The sequence below is a fragment of the Crocodylus porosus genome, unplaced genomic scaffold (assembly GCF_001723895.1).
Source record: "Crocodylus porosus isolate Cpor-Errol unplaced genomic scaffold, CroPor_comp1, whole genome shotgun sequence".
In the NCBI taxonomy this organism is placed as follows: Eukaryota; Metazoa; Chordata; order Crocodylia; family Crocodylidae; genus Crocodylus; species Crocodylus porosus.
Genome location: NW_017728917.1, coordinates 20,753,865 through 20,773,132, shown reverse-complemented (window position 1 = coordinate 20,773,132; position 19,268 = coordinate 20,753,865). Strand labels below are relative to the sequence as shown.

At 38.9% G+C, this 19,268-nt stretch overlaps 1 protein-coding gene across 1 annotated transcript in view; it reads right to left on the bottom strand.

Moving 5' to 3' along the window:
• The window catches only part of DNAH12 (dynein axonemal heavy chain 12), a 147,941-nt gene that overhangs the window by 55,101 nt on the left and 73,572 nt on the right, over window positions 1-19,268 (bottom strand). The window contains exons 37-48 of the mRNA XM_019536893.1: window positions 18,888-19,042; window positions 17,286-17,424; window positions 15,467-15,633; window positions 14,816-15,071; window positions 14,040-14,339; window positions 12,538-12,716; window positions 7,913-8,105; window positions 7,654-7,815; window positions 4,401-4,595; window positions 2,985-3,118; window positions 2,246-2,408; window positions 1,119-1,199 (exon numbers count right to left, since the gene is read on the bottom strand). Of these exons, the coding sequence (XP_019392438.1) occupies window positions 1,119-1,199; window positions 2,246-2,408; window positions 2,985-3,118; window positions 4,401-4,595; window positions 7,654-7,815; window positions 7,913-8,105; window positions 12,538-12,716; window positions 14,040-14,339; window positions 14,816-15,071; window positions 15,467-15,633; window positions 17,286-17,424; window positions 18,888-19,042 (2,124 nt within the window). The remainder of the gene's footprint in view (window positions 1-1,118; window positions 1,200-2,245; window positions 2,409-2,984; window positions 3,119-4,400; window positions 4,596-7,653; window positions 7,816-7,912; window positions 8,106-12,537; window positions 12,717-14,039; window positions 14,340-14,815; window positions 15,072-15,466; window positions 15,634-17,285; window positions 17,425-18,887; window positions 19,043-19,268) is intronic.

Sequence of the window (19,268 nt, the reverse complement as noted above, 5' to 3'; positions counted from 1 at the left end):
TTTTTTTTTTTGGACAGGCCTCACACAATCAGTATTTTGGATTCATGCAAAACATTAACAAAGTATTTGCAACATGTAAAAGAACTTCTAATCAAAGGAGCTGTAAAATATATTACTGGACTGAGTCTACTGTACACCTTAAGTCAGGGGTGTCAATCTTACCTTCTGCCCCAGGTTGAATGGATCTTTGTAGGTCAGATTCAGTCTGGGGTATGTGGTAGCAATTATGACAAATCTGACTCCAGCCCAAGGCAGGTGGCAGTGGTGACAACAGCTCCAGGGCCAGCATGGGGGCAGGCAGAGGCAGAATGGCAGCTTCAGCTTCTGCTGTATGCCTGTTCTGTATACACTACAGCATAGTGGCAGCTCTGGCTCCTGCATAGGGCATGTGGTGATGACTCTAGCATGGGCCAGCAGTGGGGTTTGTGGTCAAGGAGGTAGGCTGTGGCAGTAGGCAAAGTGGCTGGAGGGTGATTGAGGCTGTATCAGCCATAATTCACCCTCCTGCCACCAATTACTATGCCCATCCAAGCACATGGGCCCCAGATTCCGTGGCAAGCCACTCCCCTCAATTTCCAGTTGCCTGCCAAGGTAGACAGAGCAACTCTATGGGGTAGATCTGGACCACAGACAATACGTTTGACACTCCTCTCAAATGGGGTTTATTCCTGAAGAATAGTTCTTTATCAGAGTGCCACAGGGTATGGTTCTCAACCTTTTTAGACTCAAGGCTCTGCCCCAGAAAATGCCAGCTCTTCACTTCCACTTTTGTTTTTTTAATTATGTAAAGATAACAGAGCAACTTTCATGTTGCAAAGAACTCACAGGAAGACCACAACAGGACAGAATGTTTTGACACTCTGGATTCTTATTTGAAATCTTAATAGTTTGTTTTGTGAATCATGTGTCAGTGTTTGCACTATGGGATACAGCTTTCATAGGAGCTTTCATCAGCAACAGGTTCTATTTGGAGGATATGCATTTTGTCCATATTTACTGAAAGATTTGGAAATCCCCTTTTTTCAACATGATAATTCTTAATTAAAATAATTTTCAGGCCATGACAGAAACAGAAAATCAAGTATTTTATCAATGAAAAAATATCTGTATAGTTCTACCTTCATCATATTTGCATTATCCAGTTTAGCTTGCTCCAGTTTAGGCTTCAAATCAACCAATTCTTGCTTCATTTCTCCAACCTAGACAGACATTTCCTTATAAAATTATCACAGTAGCAAATATTTTAAATAGTCCAAATAAAAGAAAAATGTAACTGTGATCTTAAATCAAACATATTACCCAGATTCAGATCAGAGAAACATCAATATTATAATAATAAAAAGTATGAAATAGCATGTAAAATTATATTCTACTGAAATCAGTAGTAAAACTGTCACGTACTTCAATAAGGACAGGATTTTATCCAGCAAAAGCTTATCTCTTTGTTATATGTTTACCCTATGCTAGGCAGTGTAAAGCTAAGATCTCTAACCTCTATCACAACAAAATAAATACATAACGACTGCAGAAAAATGGAAAGAATCTCTTTATCTTGTTTTTAGTTTCTAAGACATTGTTGTGAATGCAAGAACCACTGAGGAACACTTTGCATGAACGGAAGGTTACTGAATTGGAAGGGAAGATTACTTGGATGATCTGGGTGTGGTCCATAAGGGAATGCACATTTCCTGAATACACGCAGGGAAAAAAAAATCATCGTTCTATTATTTAAGACTGAAGCCTATAAAACCTAGTAATCTTTCCCTGATTGGAAATTGAAATAGAAAATTAGAGACATGTTGATAAACTAAAGACATGGTATTTGGAACAAAATACATGTGAGATATTAAAGAGATTTTTCAAATTAAATTAAGGCTCATGTTTGGATTATTCCCTGGAACAGTCTCACAATAGCACCTCTCGAGTATTCTGTCCAAAATGCAATGTCTTGGATTGTAAAAATATTTCACCTTGTACATTAGAACTCTGTCATTTTGGTACATTTTGTTCAAGCCACAAATTCTGTTGAGATTTTGGCCATATCAGAGTCAAAAATGTTTTTACTGGTTTTCATTAGGCTTAGAACTAAATTCAGAAGGGGGTCTGAGATATAAGAATCTGAATTATGTTCCTCACCCTGAAAAATGTTGTAGTTCTGATTCAAAGATCTGCTTTGTGCTTGTCTTTCTAGCAACTGTTATGTTTCTGATTTGCATTTTGGTGCTAAGCAAGTGCATCTGCTTACCTGCGATTCAGCAAAAGCTAGTTTATCTAGTCCATTTATATATCCTTTTTTTGCTTTCATCACAGTGTCACGTTTCTGAGTCAGAAGTTGTCGGAAGGCAGCAATAAGTTCAAGGTAAGATGTAGGAGTAATATAATTATGTCGTCCTAAGTCTTGCAAGAATCTATGGAATAGAAAGATTATCTTTCTAATTATAGCAAATTGAACTTAAAAGGTAGGATTAAAATTAAAGGTCTGACAACTAATGGGAGGATCAGTTAGTTTAAAGAATGACTGCTCCACTTCTAGTAATGCTTTGTGATGTTGCAGACATGAGGGTCCAGAAAAATGCAAGAAAGGATTTTTTGCGGGTAATATCTTTTATAGGACCATCTGCATGGATGGGATAAACTTAGAGAATCTTTAAAGTACCTTTCCTCACGGCTCTAGGAAAGAAGCCTGGGCAAGATACTATCCCAACCATACAGTTGGTCCAACAAAAGATCTCACCCACAAAAACCTTTATTTTACTTTTAAAGATTTTCTAAACTTGTCAAAATCTTTACAATACAGTTGATCAGTAAAAGAATGTCATTAAGCAATATAGTTCATCAGTCAACTAATACTTTCTTGCCTATAACCTGAATTTCAGGTTTTTGCTTTAGATTATTATTTTTCATTTTACCACGTTCAATAACATAAGTAGTAATCATTTCCGTCTTTTTACATTTATTTACATGAAAAAATATTGATAACTAACTTTGAAGAGAGTGACAAAACAGAAGTATGGAAGTGTTTACAGACGGGTACAACTTCTTGACGTTCATTGTCTGTGAGCTGAAGTGTTTCTAAGAACTTATTAGCCACACGTTCAAGGGCTTCTTCAGGCCAGGGCTAGGGAAAAAATGAGAGAAGACATGAAATTGAATTATTAAAAAAGTCTTTTTTTTTGTTTTCTATTTACAATTCCTGATAAGTAATCCCTTTCATAAGTCCATTCCAGTATGTCTCAAGCAATGTTTTGTTGTTAACTGAATAGTAGATCCAATTATAGTTCAAGTGCAGTTGTATAAGGATTGTTTTTTTTACAGAAATTAAAAGCAATTTTCCAGACATTCATTCTTCTTCAGAACCTCTGTGTTTAGCCTCCCTAGTAGAACAGACCACTACTGAACAACACCACAGAGTGAAACCTCTCTAATATGGCCAGTCATTTTCCCTTTGCCTCCAAAGTAGAACAGACTCCTGTAAGCTTGCAGCAGTAGTTGTGAAAATTTTAGATTTTCAATTGACTGATTTTAATATAAAAAGACTCAGGCTAATTATTCACTGCCCTAACTAGTAACAACATTAAGATGTGAGCAAGTATTTTAAAATAACTTCTAGTGCCTTGAGATAGAGACTATCATATTATCTGGTAAGATTTAAAAAAAAACCCACACTCACCAAAAAAGTAAGCAAAGACCATTAGATAGCACAATTGTTCATGGGAGTAAAAACTGTCATAACCATCATAAAACATCCTGTATTGAAAATATTTTAAAATCTTTTTAACTTGCACAGGACTGCATGTCACCTCTTGCAATTGAGTGAAGATGGCTTATTGAGATATCTTGTGGTTCAGATACAACCCATAAGACCATCATCTGGCCCGCAAGTCCAAAAATTTGGCAGCAGGATAGTGTTTGCATTAATTGCAACTTCCCTGCTCCCAAATTTTTGGACCTGTTAGAGCCCTGCAGGCAGATGACATGACTAGATCATGGTTTACAGTGGGGTTGGTGTGAAGGGTTGGGTCAATGTGTGACAGCATCTGGTGTTTAGGGTCAGGCTGGCATGCAGGCAGATCCAGCAAGTGGGGTTGAGTTGATTAGTAGCCAGATCTGGCACAGAGATTTGGACCACACAAGGTGTCAGGCCAGTGAATGCGGCTGAGCCAGCACACCAGATTGCACCTGTGGACCAACTGCATGTGCCATATCCAGCCTGTGGACTGGCCCTGTACTTCTCATTTGACCCGCAGGACCAGAAGGTTAAAGCACAACTGTCTTAACTATTTTCAAAGAAAGATAGTTCTGCCAACTGGGTAGTAAAGGAAAATTTGGTATGAAAATATAGAGATTATTAGAAAACTGAAGTTATTTGTAAAGAAAGGAACAGAAATATATCTACAAACCTGGAACCAGTCAATAGTACAACAGTTGATGAGGGATGGGAACTGTCTTAAACGATTGCGGAAGGCATCTCCAATTGGGCTGAATGCAACTACTACATGGAGATTTTCTTTGCAGCGGTTCACAAAGAAAGCAAACAAGGACAAAGGACTGAGTTCTTCATGTTTACTGCCAGCTTGAGCTACTACACGAACACCCTGGAAATAGCATTTGAGATGGAGGAAATTTACTACAAAAAATTTAACTAATTATTTCAAAGTGATTTAATGATCCTATTTATGGATTGTTTACAGCAGCAGCCCTCTGATCTAAAATGCAGTACAGGTAAAATAATAAGAAAAAAAAAGACGATAAACTTGGAAGAGCAAAAGCTAAATAATATTGTTGGGTGGCACACTAGTATTTGTCTATGACCTTGACACCCCCATACTCTGCTTTTGACCACTTGAGAATTTTAGATTAGGATAAATATTAAACTGACTAATTTGCTCCTGAAAGAGATATTATAAATCATCTTTTGAAAATTACTGTTTGAAATGAACTCAAGGAACAAAGTATCTTATGCTTTTAGAACTAACAAGAATAAAGTGCAATTAAAATCAATCTTCAACCACTCATAAAAAACATTAAGAGTTATAAACAGATGGGACAACTTATTATCCTTATTATGAGAAAAGCCACTGTCATTAAAGTGGATGTTTTTCCTTATCACATCTACATTAAGTGATCTACCAGTCTCCTAACTAAAAATTCATAAAAAACGAACCACTTACTAAAAACATTTTTTGGAGACAACATTCAAAAACCTTTAATTAAAAAGATATGCTGCCTTTACCTATAGGTAAATGAGAATTTAAACTTCCAGGCATCAAAACATGTCACATTAAGACATACAGAAAAACCCCTCCTAAGACAAAAAACCCACCCCCCTGAGATTTTGACTAAAAGAAAAAACATGTCCCCGTTACCATCTACTACCATGCTGTCAAAACAAAAATTACCTTCCGTTATGTAGCAAGGCACAAGAAGCACTTTGAAAAGACTATCCAAATCCCCATAATTCAAATTACTTTTCCACAAAATCATGGCTATTTGTTATAATCTAGCAATTAAAATAAATTTATAAAAAACCCAGAAGTTAAAGGTTCAATGTTAAATTATTTTGATGCAACATATTTTCATGAATAATTAATTTACTCTAGTTGACATATTACAGAACAATTACTACATTTAACTGTTACATCACTATTTTAAATTAAAGAATATGTTCAAAGGAACCATAAAATTTAAAGACAGACCTATAATTCAACCAATATATTTTACTAAATACTTGGCTAACTCAAAATATAACTCCATAAACACTGAATCAATTAAATTTATAACCTAACTTCTTACCAAAATATATGGAGTGCTGAACTCAGCATACTGATTAACACACCACATTGGGGAGAAAAACACAAACATATCAAACAACATAGCTAATTAGTCAAAATATCTGAGTAGGTACTGAAAAACAATTTGAATGAGTGAAACAAAACACAGTGGATGGTGTGCTTAACATGGACATTTGAAAAGATTAAAACCTAAATTTTCAATATATTGCTTATTATTTTTAGGTGGCCAACTTAAGACTTTTAAGGCTGATGTTCAAAAATGCTGAATGACAGAAATTAGTGAGTACTGTTTGAAAATGTAAACCTAATCCTGTTTTATGAAGATGTGACTAAATAAATACATTTATGAATCATTTCTGCCCTCTGATAAACCAAAGGAGGAACTTCGTTGTGAGCTGCAAGTGTAATGGAGAGCAGAATTTTGCTCTTAACACAGCATCCAACAAAAAGACAGAAGTGGGCTGCATTGTCCAGGGAACTTATTGGGCTTCCAGCAAGTGAAACACAGGCAATTCATCTCCTGTGCAGCATAATTAAGTCTTTAGAACATTTGCAGTTATTTAGTGTTGGCCAGATGCACAGATTAAATATGTGATGTGTTACGGTGGGCAAAAGCACAAGGGCAAAATCAGAAGCAGGTAGGTATCAGCCACTCCATTTTACAAATATATTAACTAAGGACGTGTATACAAGTAAAGTCAGCCTATTGGGAAGGCACACTAACTCATGTTACTTTATACAAAGTGCTGTGAGTTAGAGTGCCACTGAATCCAACCAGCATTTGCCAGTTGGGTAGTGGGGTCATGGAGTCTGCCTGGACCAGCCCTGGCCAGAAAGCAGGGGTGTACCAGCAGCCTCCTAGGAGGCTGCCAGACCACCTGTCTCCCCAGCCCTGCCTCCCCCTGCCAGCTGGCAACTGTCAGCAGCAGCTGGGGGAGAAGGGATGGAGGCCCCCCTCACATATTCCCCTCCCTGTTACCCCCCCCGCTGGGATCTTGGGGGGAGCCAAGCCAATCCTGTGCAGCAAGGGGGCTCCCTTCTCCACCCTCCCCCACCCCATGCGAGCATCTTAACAGCAGCAGAGTCTGCCATGCCCAGAGCTGTGGGGAAGGGGGAACAGAGTCCGCTACCATGCAGACCTGGCCAGGCTCCCCGCAAAACCCCAGCAGGGGTAGCCAGGTTGGGCCAGTGAGGTGGGGGGGTCCTGTCCCCCTTTCTCAACTCCCTGTGAGACAGCCTCTGACACCACCAAGATGCTCACATGGGGGTGGAAAGGGAGCCCCCCCACAGCCTTGAGGGCCCAGCTGAGCGGCCACCAGGACCCCAGTAGGGGTAGCTAGGGGGGCGCACGTGCAGCTGGGGGGGCTCCCTTTCCCCACCCCCTGTCTCCCTTGCATAGTGAGGAGACTCTTGTCTTCTCTGTGGCAGCCCTACAGACCTGCATGGGATGTGGGCAGAATTGCCTGAAATTAACACTCGCAGGGAACCTGTACAGAGATTTTATCAGATGCGGGTTAAATTGTCACACACCTGGCCATTTTAAAGTGCTCTGCAGCCATGAACATATAGCGCTTTCAGGGGCCTCATCATGTGAAAAATGTAACTTCTGTAAACACCCTTAAGGACTGTAACAAGGTCCAGTAGGAATCATTAAATGAGAAGCACTTATCCAAAGACACTCTCTTTATTAAATTTGTACTATGCTAAATTCTTCATGATAGATCAAAGCAAAAAACCCTCAGTTTAAAACCCATTTTGTTTTAAAATTGTGTGGCAGTGGTTAGTTGATGTATAGTCACCTTTTTAAAGCTTACTAAGGAAGACTGCATTTCAGAAATATATAATCAATTCATAAGAATACCTCCATAATCTCTTGTTTTTCATCTGGTGCAAAAAGGTTGGGTACTTCCCCAGTATTGAGCACACTATCAATATCTTCCAAAAAAGCTTCTTCTTTAATCTGCGTGTCTGTGATTATAAAAACAGTTTTCAAGCCCTTCACGCCTGCATTCTTCAACAGGTTCTACAAGACAAAATCAGGTCATGCAAAACATTGTAGTATCTAGAATACTCCTCTGGAAAATTCAGAAACACATACACGCATATGTGGTAATACTTACCTTCAGATCATCCCTCCACTCATTCATACCATAACTCTTAGAGATCTCTGGCTGAAAAACACACATTTTTGCCATGAATGTAGCCAGACGAGTCAAGGACTGACGTCCACTTCCTCCCATTCCAACAAGTAAGGCATTTCCACCTGACTGCTTCAAAATACGGCTTATACGAGACAAATGTTCCAACACATACCTAATGTTGAAATATATTAAACATGATGATGACAAAGAAAATTTATGTATGTATGTATGAGATTTTTCTAAATCAATACATTTAAGTTCTGTCAGTAAGTTAGGAAATTTGTAAAGAAAAACGTGTCTTCCCAACATAAACACAAACACATGACCAGCAACAAACTGATCATTCAAATCTGTTAAAACTATAACCACTGTACACATATCACCCTCTAGAGACTGGGGAAAGGAAAGAGAACAGGTCTGCATTAAGAGGAACATCAATCAAAAAGAAGGAAATAACAGAAGAGAGCTTCCCAGTTCTAATGCATGGTAGTTTCATTACTCATATATTTTTGGAAATGTTAAAACAATATGAATCTATTAGGGAAGTATTCTTCTGAGATCACTTTTTTCTATTATCATCTCAAAGACAATAAATTTTGACTTGCCCTAACTGGACAAAAAAATACATCAGAAGCTATGTCAGGATTTTTGTATGTGCATTACATTTCCAGATCAATGAATTAGGCTACATAGCCAAAATCTTATAGACAAGCTACAGCAGCAAAAATGGGCCATAGTTGTGCTGCACCTTAGACTCAGGGTAAAATGAAAGCCTGGAGACTGCAAGCAAGGATAGAAGGTCTATCCAAGCTTAATGGTCCACTGGGATAGAGTTGTTAAGACATACCAGAGTGAAGTGGCTAGCATCATGTCTAGTTACCTTTGATTTCATGATCAAATACCCATTTATAGCTAAATCAACTGTATATGAGCCCAGAGGAGGGCTAGAACTCATGCTTCCAGAACTGTAGAAAGACACCTGAAGTGCTCTATTACTGTTAGAAATATTGTTAGAACTGCACAGTTTGCATCTCGTACCTGACAAGCAGAAACACTGCCAAGGACATTTCTCTCCCTTGGCCATTGCTAGCTTTTCTAATGCTAAATTACTCTCTACCCCCACACTCCCCCTGACTTTCACATGCAGATTACAGAAGCTGGAATTCAACTGACTGTGTCCTTGAAAGGGGGGGTGGGATTTCAACTCTTGGTGACCTAGAGAGCTTTCTGAGCATGCGTAATTAGCTGATGCATCTATGCCTATCCGCCCCGCATACTTAAGTAGTTAATTATAATATACATGCGACGGATGAAGTGACGTGATCACATATATGTTTGTATGAACCAGAAATGAGCTGTAAGAGTTCCTGTTTCTGCACACGTGCCCAGGAGGGAGAGCACATAGTACCTGCTGCAGATTTCCTCAGGGGGCGGAGTAACCTGAGATTTTCTGTCTCTGCTCTGACCCTATTTGCAAATACACCTTTTGTGCTGCTAATAGTGTATGCCTGAGAATTATTTGCGAGCCTCCAAAAGAAACGAACCGCAATATTTTGCATCATTACCATGCCCCTGGCTGCAAAATAAGTGGTATGACTCCCCATGAATTGAAGAGGCAGCAATGCATCAGTAGAGCAGTACTGGAATTGGTGCAGAAGTTTACAGAATGCTTACACAAGAAGCAACTCAGTAAAGGGCCCTAATGATAAAAACATTGCGTCAGTCATCAAATAGCTAAAGGAATAAGCTTCATAAGCTTCCCAATCAAATCACTTCAATTGCCCAAGTATCTGCAAAGAGATAAGACAGATTGGTCTAAACATGTGAAAGGGAAGAGAAAGGCAAGGTATACTTTCTAAAATATAATACGGTCACATTATCTAGCACCCCAAACTACCATATTTTCTCAAATATAAGATGACTCCCCAATAATTAGATTCTATATATGGAAAATATATAAATTTGATACAATTTTCCAGGTATAGAATTTAATTATGGGAGGTTTGTCTTGAATTTGCCCCCTTCCCACTGCTACAGCAAAGAAAAGAAACCTGGGAGGATAGTTAGCTCCTTTGCCCTCTGTTCCCCAGAGCTTCTTTCCCCTGCAGGCTCTTCCCCTCTTCCTCACTGTCAGACTCTGCTGTGGCACATGTGCTCTTTCTCCATGGCGGGGGGGGGCGGCTGTTGCATCATGCTTGTAAAGGCGGTGTTCTTATTGTGGACAGGATCTTTTGATAGTCGGGCTTACAGAGATCACGCTCGCTTTAAAGGTCAGGCTGAATTTTATTAATAAGGGTTAAACAAAACAAAATCAACTATGCTGGGTGCACCAGTGAGCACCCACTCACACTGGTGTTGTATCTCTGGGAAGGGTCGCCGGGATCAGGCGGGTCTGGCGTCCTCCCCTCCGGCTGGCCAGGCCGAAGGTCGCTCCGAGTCGATTCAGTCCGTACGTTCCGTCGGACGCGCAAAGACCCCAAAGTTCACAGCGCGATGTTTTTTATACTCTCTGTGATGCAGGGCGGTCTAATTACATGTGGCGCTTTCTCATTGGCCCGAAGCGACGACTGTCACATTATTGACAGGCCCTGGACTTCCCCTTGAGAGACCCCCGTGCGGAAAATTCCAGCTGCATGGTGCTTTCACGCTGCAGCCCCAGAGTCTCCCATCCACCCAGCACTTGTTACATAAACACTAAACACATGCGAACATGGCCACCTATAGCACTTAGCAAGTGCAAAATAATTACAACACTTACCAGTGCTTCTGTACACCGCACTGGTCTACCCTTCTTCCGAGCACGTTGCCCACAGGATCCAGAGGGCTATGTGAATTTTCTTCTGGGCTCCAGACGGGAAAAGTCACTCAGAAGACCTTGTACAAGGACAAGAGGGCCAGGGGCAGGGGCATGCCAGACATTTTCCTGTTCTTGTAGGCCAAGTATATGAGCCTGATCTGCAAGCTGGTGATGGATGCAGAATCCAAAAATCACTTGCCTCGTGAGATACTTCGCAGGGTACATCCTGAGACACTGGGGAGTATTCACCCTGCCCAACCATAAACCGTGGATCTTGGGTACACCGTGGCTCTACGAGATCCTGAACCAGTGCCACAACATGTACGGCAGGGGAGGGCAAGTGTTTTGGGTGGGGGGCCTCTTACTGAGTTTTGGCAAGGCATTGAGGGCCACATGACAGCCAGCCAGGGGCAGATAAATATTAACTTTCTAAATTTTTGAGGGGCCCCACGGGCCAGATAGAATGGCCTGGTGGGCCATAATCGGCCCGCGGTTCACATTTTGCCCACCCCTGGTGTATGGCCTGCAGAACACAGGCCCAGAGACCATGAGGAACCACAGGAAGATCCAGAAGATGGTGAGACTAAAGGATACTATCTATCCCGTGGACCTTCTCCTGGGCGATGTGCGCCAGGCTGTGTGGGAGAGCATCCACCACAAGGATCTACACAAAGATCACAAGGACCTGAACTGGTTCATAGCTCACTGAGCTCTACCAGTGAGGGCCCGAAGACAGAGAGGGGCAGTTGGGGAGACCCAGCTGCCAGGGGCCCAACTGCCATGGGGCCACTGAGACAACTGACCACCTCCTCTGGCTCTGCACCTGCATCAAGGAAGTATGGAAAAGGGTGAAGCAGCTCTGCAAAGTGTTGACTTGTGTCAGCTGGCTAACCAGAGAAGCAGCAGTATGGGCACCTCACCAAACACTAGAGGAGCCTGTCACCCTGTTTTGACCGGTTTGCGTCCCATGCCAGGAGCTCCCTGTGGAAGGCCAGGAATCTGTTGTTGTACAGGCAAATGGACACAGAGGTAGTAGGCTGCATGAAATTGGCTCTCAGTGAACTCCAGATCTATTACCAGAAATTGGTAGTGGAGGATGGAGGGGGCATGGCCAAAGTCACCTGGCACAGAGACATGTAGCACAGGATCATCCAATGTCCCCCAAGCGGAGAGAAGGGCAGTGGCAGCGAAGAAGAGGAAGGGACAAGTGGACCAGAGGATAGTGACAGTGACAGCAGCAGTGGGTCCTCCAGTGGGAGCTGGAGCAACAACAATAGAGAGGATACTTGAACTGAGTATGTGACCCCACAAGCGGGGTGGGGATGGAAAGGAAGTGTTGCATGGTCTGAGGGACCAGGTTTTGCTTATTTGTTTTGTGTGTGTTGCATGCAATGCAGATATCGTAACAGGTTCGGGTGGCCAGAGGGCCTTTATACAGGTGTGCGGGTGCAGTTTTGTAATGGGTGAAGGTTTTTTTCTTTTTGTGGTGTGATACTATATAATCTTATGTATCTTAGATAGATAGATAGATAGATAGATTTTTACAAAAGAAATCACCATAACTTGAAAAAGGGGGGACTGCACTCAGTGAGCACTGCCACACATCTTACTCAGATGGGTATACTCAGCATGTTTGCCCAATATAGACAATATATTTTATGGTCATTCTCAGTGTTGGCTGCATTTAATCAACATCATAATTAGTTTTCATTACTAATCACATACTGCTTTTAGCAGCAGTTTGAAGATAGACAAAGTACTTGAAGCACTTTTCTTATATACAATAATACAATACAAAATAACACACCTGAAAATTACAAGGTTCATCCTTGTCTTGTGGGTTTGATTATATTCATCTAAACACTGCTCCACAACATCACTGAACTGTTGAATACTTGGAATTTCAATATAAAGTCTTTCATCTCCTTCAAGGTCAGGGGTCATATAGTCACCAAATACTAAACTCCTAGTATCTTCCTCAGTCACCTATAGTATAAATTTCAATAAATTACAAAGTGAAGTTTAATGATCAGTTTCTTAAGTCAGAACTTTCCAAAACAAGTTAGGTAATAGATAAATGTACACATAGGTGACTGGTGCCTCTTCAGTCAGCAACTGGGGGTGGGGTGGGGCCATGGCAGCTGACCCCACTGATGGGGGTGGTCCCTCACAGCTGACCGCACTCACCAAAAAATGCTTTTGCTGGCAGCTCTGCTCCCTGGCTGGCACTTGCAGCGTGGGTACTGGCACTCCCACCTGCCCCCCTGCCTGCCAGCTAAACAGGGAGCATAGCCTGACAGGGGTGCACTGGCACGTTGCCACTGAATGTACATGAAAATGAACAGAAGCTCTGAAATGCATTACATTAGGGAACAGTCAAAATCACTTCACAATATTATCTATTCCTAGTTTCTATTGCTCCTCTACTATGGGTGCATCTACATGAGACACTGTGTGGTAGCCTATTAACAGTGCCCAGTAGTGCGCAGGGCAAAACCCATGCTAATACGCTACTGCACAGTAGTATTAAGCTACTACGCAGTTAGCATCAGTAAAAACTCATGCATCAGCACTATTGCACAGTAGCACCAGTTACTGCTCATTGATTTAGTACTTGGTTATGAAAGTACCAACTTAATACACAGTAACTACAGTACATTAATTAACACGTAAATGCACCCAGTATGTAGTAAACATATTTATTAATTCTTGTAACACAATTAACTCAAATTGATTCATATTCTCATCCACCAAAATAACCAAGACCTCAAGGGCATCATAAATTAACACCAGCATGGATGTAGTATCCTTCCTCCTTTTAGGAAATCTGAACTAGAGCCATAAGGTTAATTTATGTGTAGGAGAAGAACTAACTGGTTAAAGACAAAAAGGGAGGGAACTTACATAATGAAAAACATCCAAACAAGTTAGAATGCAATAACAATTACAGAAAACAAGTTATTATACAATAAGCAATTTACAGGCCAAATCCAAAGAGGGAAGGTTTCTTTATCTATTAAACCAAATTTTGACAGTCCATTAAGAATCTTTATCATCAAATTTCCTCCTGTAGATACTACACTCACAACTGAAACATTTCATTTGGAAAATATTCAAATGAAACAGTTAAACCCTTTCAAACATTTTCTTCTCAATTTTAGGACAAAATAAATAGCAAGTTTTATATACATTCACAAATGTTTCTGTTGACAGGAAATTGCATTTTTTGGCCAATAATTTGCCTGGCCCTAAATTATGATACAGAAAATAAGGAAAAAGGAATGTTACAATGCCAAAAGCAATACTTACAGCTGCACTCCCTTGTTTAAGATGTGCAAAAACTTGGTCAAATCCTTCTTTGAAATGTTCTTTCACTATATCTTTCACCAACCTGAACAACCAGGCACTATCAGCATCATCTACAAGGCGGTCATAAAATACTCTAAATACTTCATGAACAAAGAGACGAATCATTGTTTGCTTTTTTTCAACTGATTCTTTCTTAATGAGCAAGCAGCCTTGGATAACACGTGAAAAGTCACGCAGGTTGAATGTATAATGGGATTTGGCTGGTGTGGGCAGCAGGTTTTTCATGGCTTTCTTATATACCTTAAATATGAAAAACAATGAACAAAAAAAGAAACATTCTGTGGATCATATTTTTACAATAACAATACTTTACTTTTCAATGGACTTTTATACAAGGAATTAAAAAAGCACCTTGAAAATATTCAGCAGCTCTTAGAGTAGGCCTGCATGGTAGACATATTACAAATCTAAATCCACAAATGTAAGGCACAACAAGTGTAAACAAACTATACATAGAAAACCTGTAGCAGAGCTAGTATTAAAATCCATGCCTCTTGTTCCCAGCTCTGTACTTTACCCACAAGACCCTTTTTCCTCTTGTGAAAGACTGAATCATAGAAAATGTCAGTTTCAGATCTTTATATGCTGAATCATCTATATTTTGAAACAGATTATTTAATCTCCAGAACTCCAACATAATTATGAAAATCTATATGAAATCCCTACACCTTGATCAAATAATGAAAAAAAAAGAACTTTCATGAAATTCTTCTTACCTCTAAAGTACCGCTGACAATTTGGTTTCCAATTGTGAAGAATTCAGGGGTGAATTCATTATTTCGGAGGTAGAAGGCTACTATGGTAGAGAAGATACGGACCATAGTTTCATCACTAAAGGAATTAATGGTGCAAATGTTGAAGTGTCGCAGAAACCGAGATGTAACAGGATTCCTTCCACCACCTGGAGGTCCCATAGCAGCTATCAGCTGCACATCAACCAGTGTAATTTTAGATGTATCCTTTAAATCATACCTTCAAAACAGATTGCAACGCCATATTTACACAATTAAAACCACAGAAGATGGCTTTAATTGTTAGACATACCTAACATTACATATTATTTTAGATATGCTACTTTAGCTTAAATTAAGACAACCATGTCTATGGACTCCAGTTAATCAAAGCAAAGTTTCCTTTGGGTTCATGAGTTCAGCTGCATGATTTCTCTGTGTATAACTAAGGTTTCAATCATTAGTTTTAACTTTGGATACACAAACCATGGGATTAAATTTATACATGAAAGCTAAAAAGATGGCATTTGGAAAGTTATACAATTTAATTTTTTTTTCTTTAGTTCTGGAGTTTACATTTAAATAAATGAATAACATAACAATTTACTGAAAATTTTAGCTGTCTTGAATAATTACCAAATTCCATGGTCAAAAAACTGTCTTAAAAGTTCAATAGGAGGCTGAGCTCCATATTTCTCCAAAGCAGGCATATTCATATCATCCACAAAGATGACACACTTCTTTCCCATAGGAGGGCCAAATACACCTTTACGTCTTTTGTCTAGCCTGGCCATTATAATATTCTACAATGCAGAACAGAAACATTTACAACATGGATTTAATATGTAGGCCAACCATATTATATTAAAAATAGTGTACTGTATTTTAAATTTTTCACAAACATTTATCATTAAGAAGATGCTGAATTTGTAAATACATATGTAAATATATTTTTTCATATTCTTCACTGTTATTCTACATTTATTTGCTGAACTTATTGAAATAATATAATGTTTTAATTTATTCCTGATTTCATATTTGCCTGCCAGCTTACTTTGACTTCCATCATTTAAAAAAGCCTGATAATGCACTTAGGTGGCTCTGCTAGATCAGAAGAACAGGCAGCATCTCACTGGAACAAGCCCTCAATTTTTCCAGACCCTGATTTCACAATTCACGCCTTGAAATTGGGGCATATGCCTGTACCCACACAAGCTCCCCTTAGAACATCCATTTGTAGTTAATTACAGATTTAGGACCTAAATTTAATCATGTCAAGGAAACCACTCTTGAAAGATGCATTACAGTACTAACTTAGGGCATGACCACACAGGGAAACAGCTGTGGGGAAAAAGAAGTGGCTGCTGACAAGTAATTACTCCAGATTTAGGTGGTACTTCAATATGTTATAATTACAGAAAATATACAATACCTCCAGTGGCAGAGAAAACAGTTAGGTCAAATTTTCACTAGCATCTACAGCTGCACGTGCAATTTAAAGCTAAACAACATTAATCCTACAAAAGGATCCACTCACGTTGGTATTATTCAGGCAAAACAAGTCACACCTGCACATCCTTTTACAGCATCAGGACCAAAGCTTTTATACAACAAAAAGCTGTCGTGTGTATGTGCAAATAAAGAACCTTAGCTAGAAGCTTACTGTAGACATTAATTTTGCCGAGTCAAACAGATCGCACACATACACCTGAGTTTTTGTAATGATAGAATGATTAGATATAAAAGAAATAAAACACTTTGCTCATAAAAACTTAGATATAAAAATCATTCATACAATATTAGTGTCTGAAGATGTGGCTGTAAATATGGACATTTCCAACATTTCAGCAATGTATTATTATCCAAAGGCAAATAAAAAAAAAACAGCTTGTTTTAAAAATAAAATGAACCTCCCACCTTAGTGTGCCATGTAGCTACATCCTCCCCTTTAATGCCAGTTTATTTGTGTTGAATAACAATAAGTTATTATTTGATTTTCTTAGTTTTATATTTTTTCCAAAACAAATAATTTTTATTTCTTTAAATTTTAGATTTCTAAAACCAAATCCCTCTGGCAATTCTTATAACAATAAAAACATGCATATGATAAATAACAAGCATTAATAGATTCAAACTTCCAAATTAAATCAAGCCACACATTCAACCACTCAGGCAAAAGCTTGGGTAACCAAATAGGCTCTGCATTACATCATGAAGATTGACAAAAGGAGCTGTGAATTCCAGAGCTAAGTACAATGAGTATAAATACTGATACCTGGTTCATTATTGCACTGACCTGCCAAGAGCCAATACTGTACTAACATAAAAAGACATCACAATAAAAATACCTTAGAACGAAGAGCTAAAGTTTGTCAGCTGAACAAATCCCACATAAACTCACATTTGGCTCAAAAATGTATATAAAATCTAATGCAAATCATCTGTTCTTACCAACCTGGGTTTGATTGGCACTGGTCCGTGCTGAAAAATTAATGAAGAATGGAAAGTAGCACTCCTTTTCCAAATTGTTCATTAGCTTGTCCTTTACGTAGACAGATTTCCCAGTACCTGTTGGTCCTACTAAAAGCAATGGTCTTTGCAAAAACAGTATACAATTATATTAGTCTATCAAAAGCAAAATGGACAGCAAAGAAAAAATTATAGCTCAAATATACCACATAAAAATTAAACACTAGGGGCATCTTTACACAAGTGCCAGGGACAGGGAACACTTTAATTAAAGCAGTTCCAAGAGCCACTCTAATTAAAGCACCTGCAGAGTCTCATATATTCAGTATCCTGTGCTTTAGTTAGCGCTCTCCCATGCTATTTTGAAGTGCAGGGACACTGAATACACAAGATGCAGAGGCTGTTGGAGCACATTGATTACAGTGTGTCAGAACAGTGTCCCCACACACCTACAGGCATCTAGAACACTAGAAATTAAAAACTGCATGATTTTGTTCTGCTTGTAAATACAGGTTATTTTTAAAAAGACCAATGATGATTAACTTTTTTCTTCATTATGCACCCAAACAACTCCACTAAAGTGAAAAGGCATTTAAAATAAGCCTGGTTACTGGTGTGTAAATGAGAATAGAACTGCGCAGCTTATTCCCTCTAAAGTAAATATACATGGTTGGAACTGCATCTCAATACATTTACAAAGTAATCCTATTTTAGTGTCCTTTAAATTTAACACCATGACAAAGTAGATCAGAGAGCCTTTTCTGAATGTTTCTAAACTGCAAAAAATGTTACCCACTGGAATGAAGACACTTAAAAATATCAATCTGGGATTTCCAAAAGGACTTGTTTAACTCCCTTTGAAGGCTAATGGGCTATGGACACTTAACTCTCTTAAACTGCAATGAAAACTCCTGCCATAATCAAAATGCCACTAATGACACATAAGCATAGCCCTTCTCAACAAAGGGTGTCTGATACTGGACGAATTATGTCAATCCCTGATATCTTGAGGGAGGTCATATCTAGAGGAGAAGGGACAGAGTGGAAAAATAATTCTTCGGCCTCTAGGTACACTGAGGGGGAAGGACATTTCCCTTAATTTTAAAAGTTAATCATGTTACAGTTTCTTGCTTTAGAAACCTTCCCCCGATTCCTGTGTATTTCATTGTCTTGCTCTGCTCATTGTTGGCATAGCTACTGTTAAGCTCATGACTAATTTAAGAAAAGATAATCATCCCATTTCATTAGAAAAGGCAGTAAGATGGTTTAAAACCTCAGCAGTAATTCTAAAAGCATTGTAGAACACTGTAGAATGAATATATTTTTTAGAAATAATAATATAATGGAGCAATAATAATATAATGCTGGGCCATAAGAAGTCTAATACTTTAAAAGTGTATTAAAAGGATGTAACTAGTTGCTTTGAAGGCTGTTTCATGTACACAAAATGGGTCAAGAATATTCTAATACTGACAAACTTGGGTCCTGATCTGAAAAATACTGATATGAATGGAAATACTCTTTAGATAAGGCTTTATAAACAAACAATTAAGTTATTCGCGGTTTTACATGAAATAGATTTTCTTACTTTCCATAGGTGATGCATAAGTCCATCAAATAGGTATATCTGACTGTGTCTATTGTTGGAACAATGATGTCTTGAATCTTAACACTTTTTTTATCACCATATTTAATGCTTTTAATGGATTCATTCCAATGTACCCACCGTCCTCTACCTTTCAACTAAGAAGAAATATAGATTTTAAGTAGTGTGAGAGGTTAGTACTGACAGACATAATACAGTACATTTAAAATGTTTTCTCTAGTACTTCATTCTTTTACATGTGAAGGAAGTGAATATGCTTCTGTGATACTTAACATTTTCCTCGCTGTATTTGTAATAAACAAACCTCACAAGCTGTACCACTCAATTAAAGTGAATATTTAAAATTCAGACCCCTGTTTTACC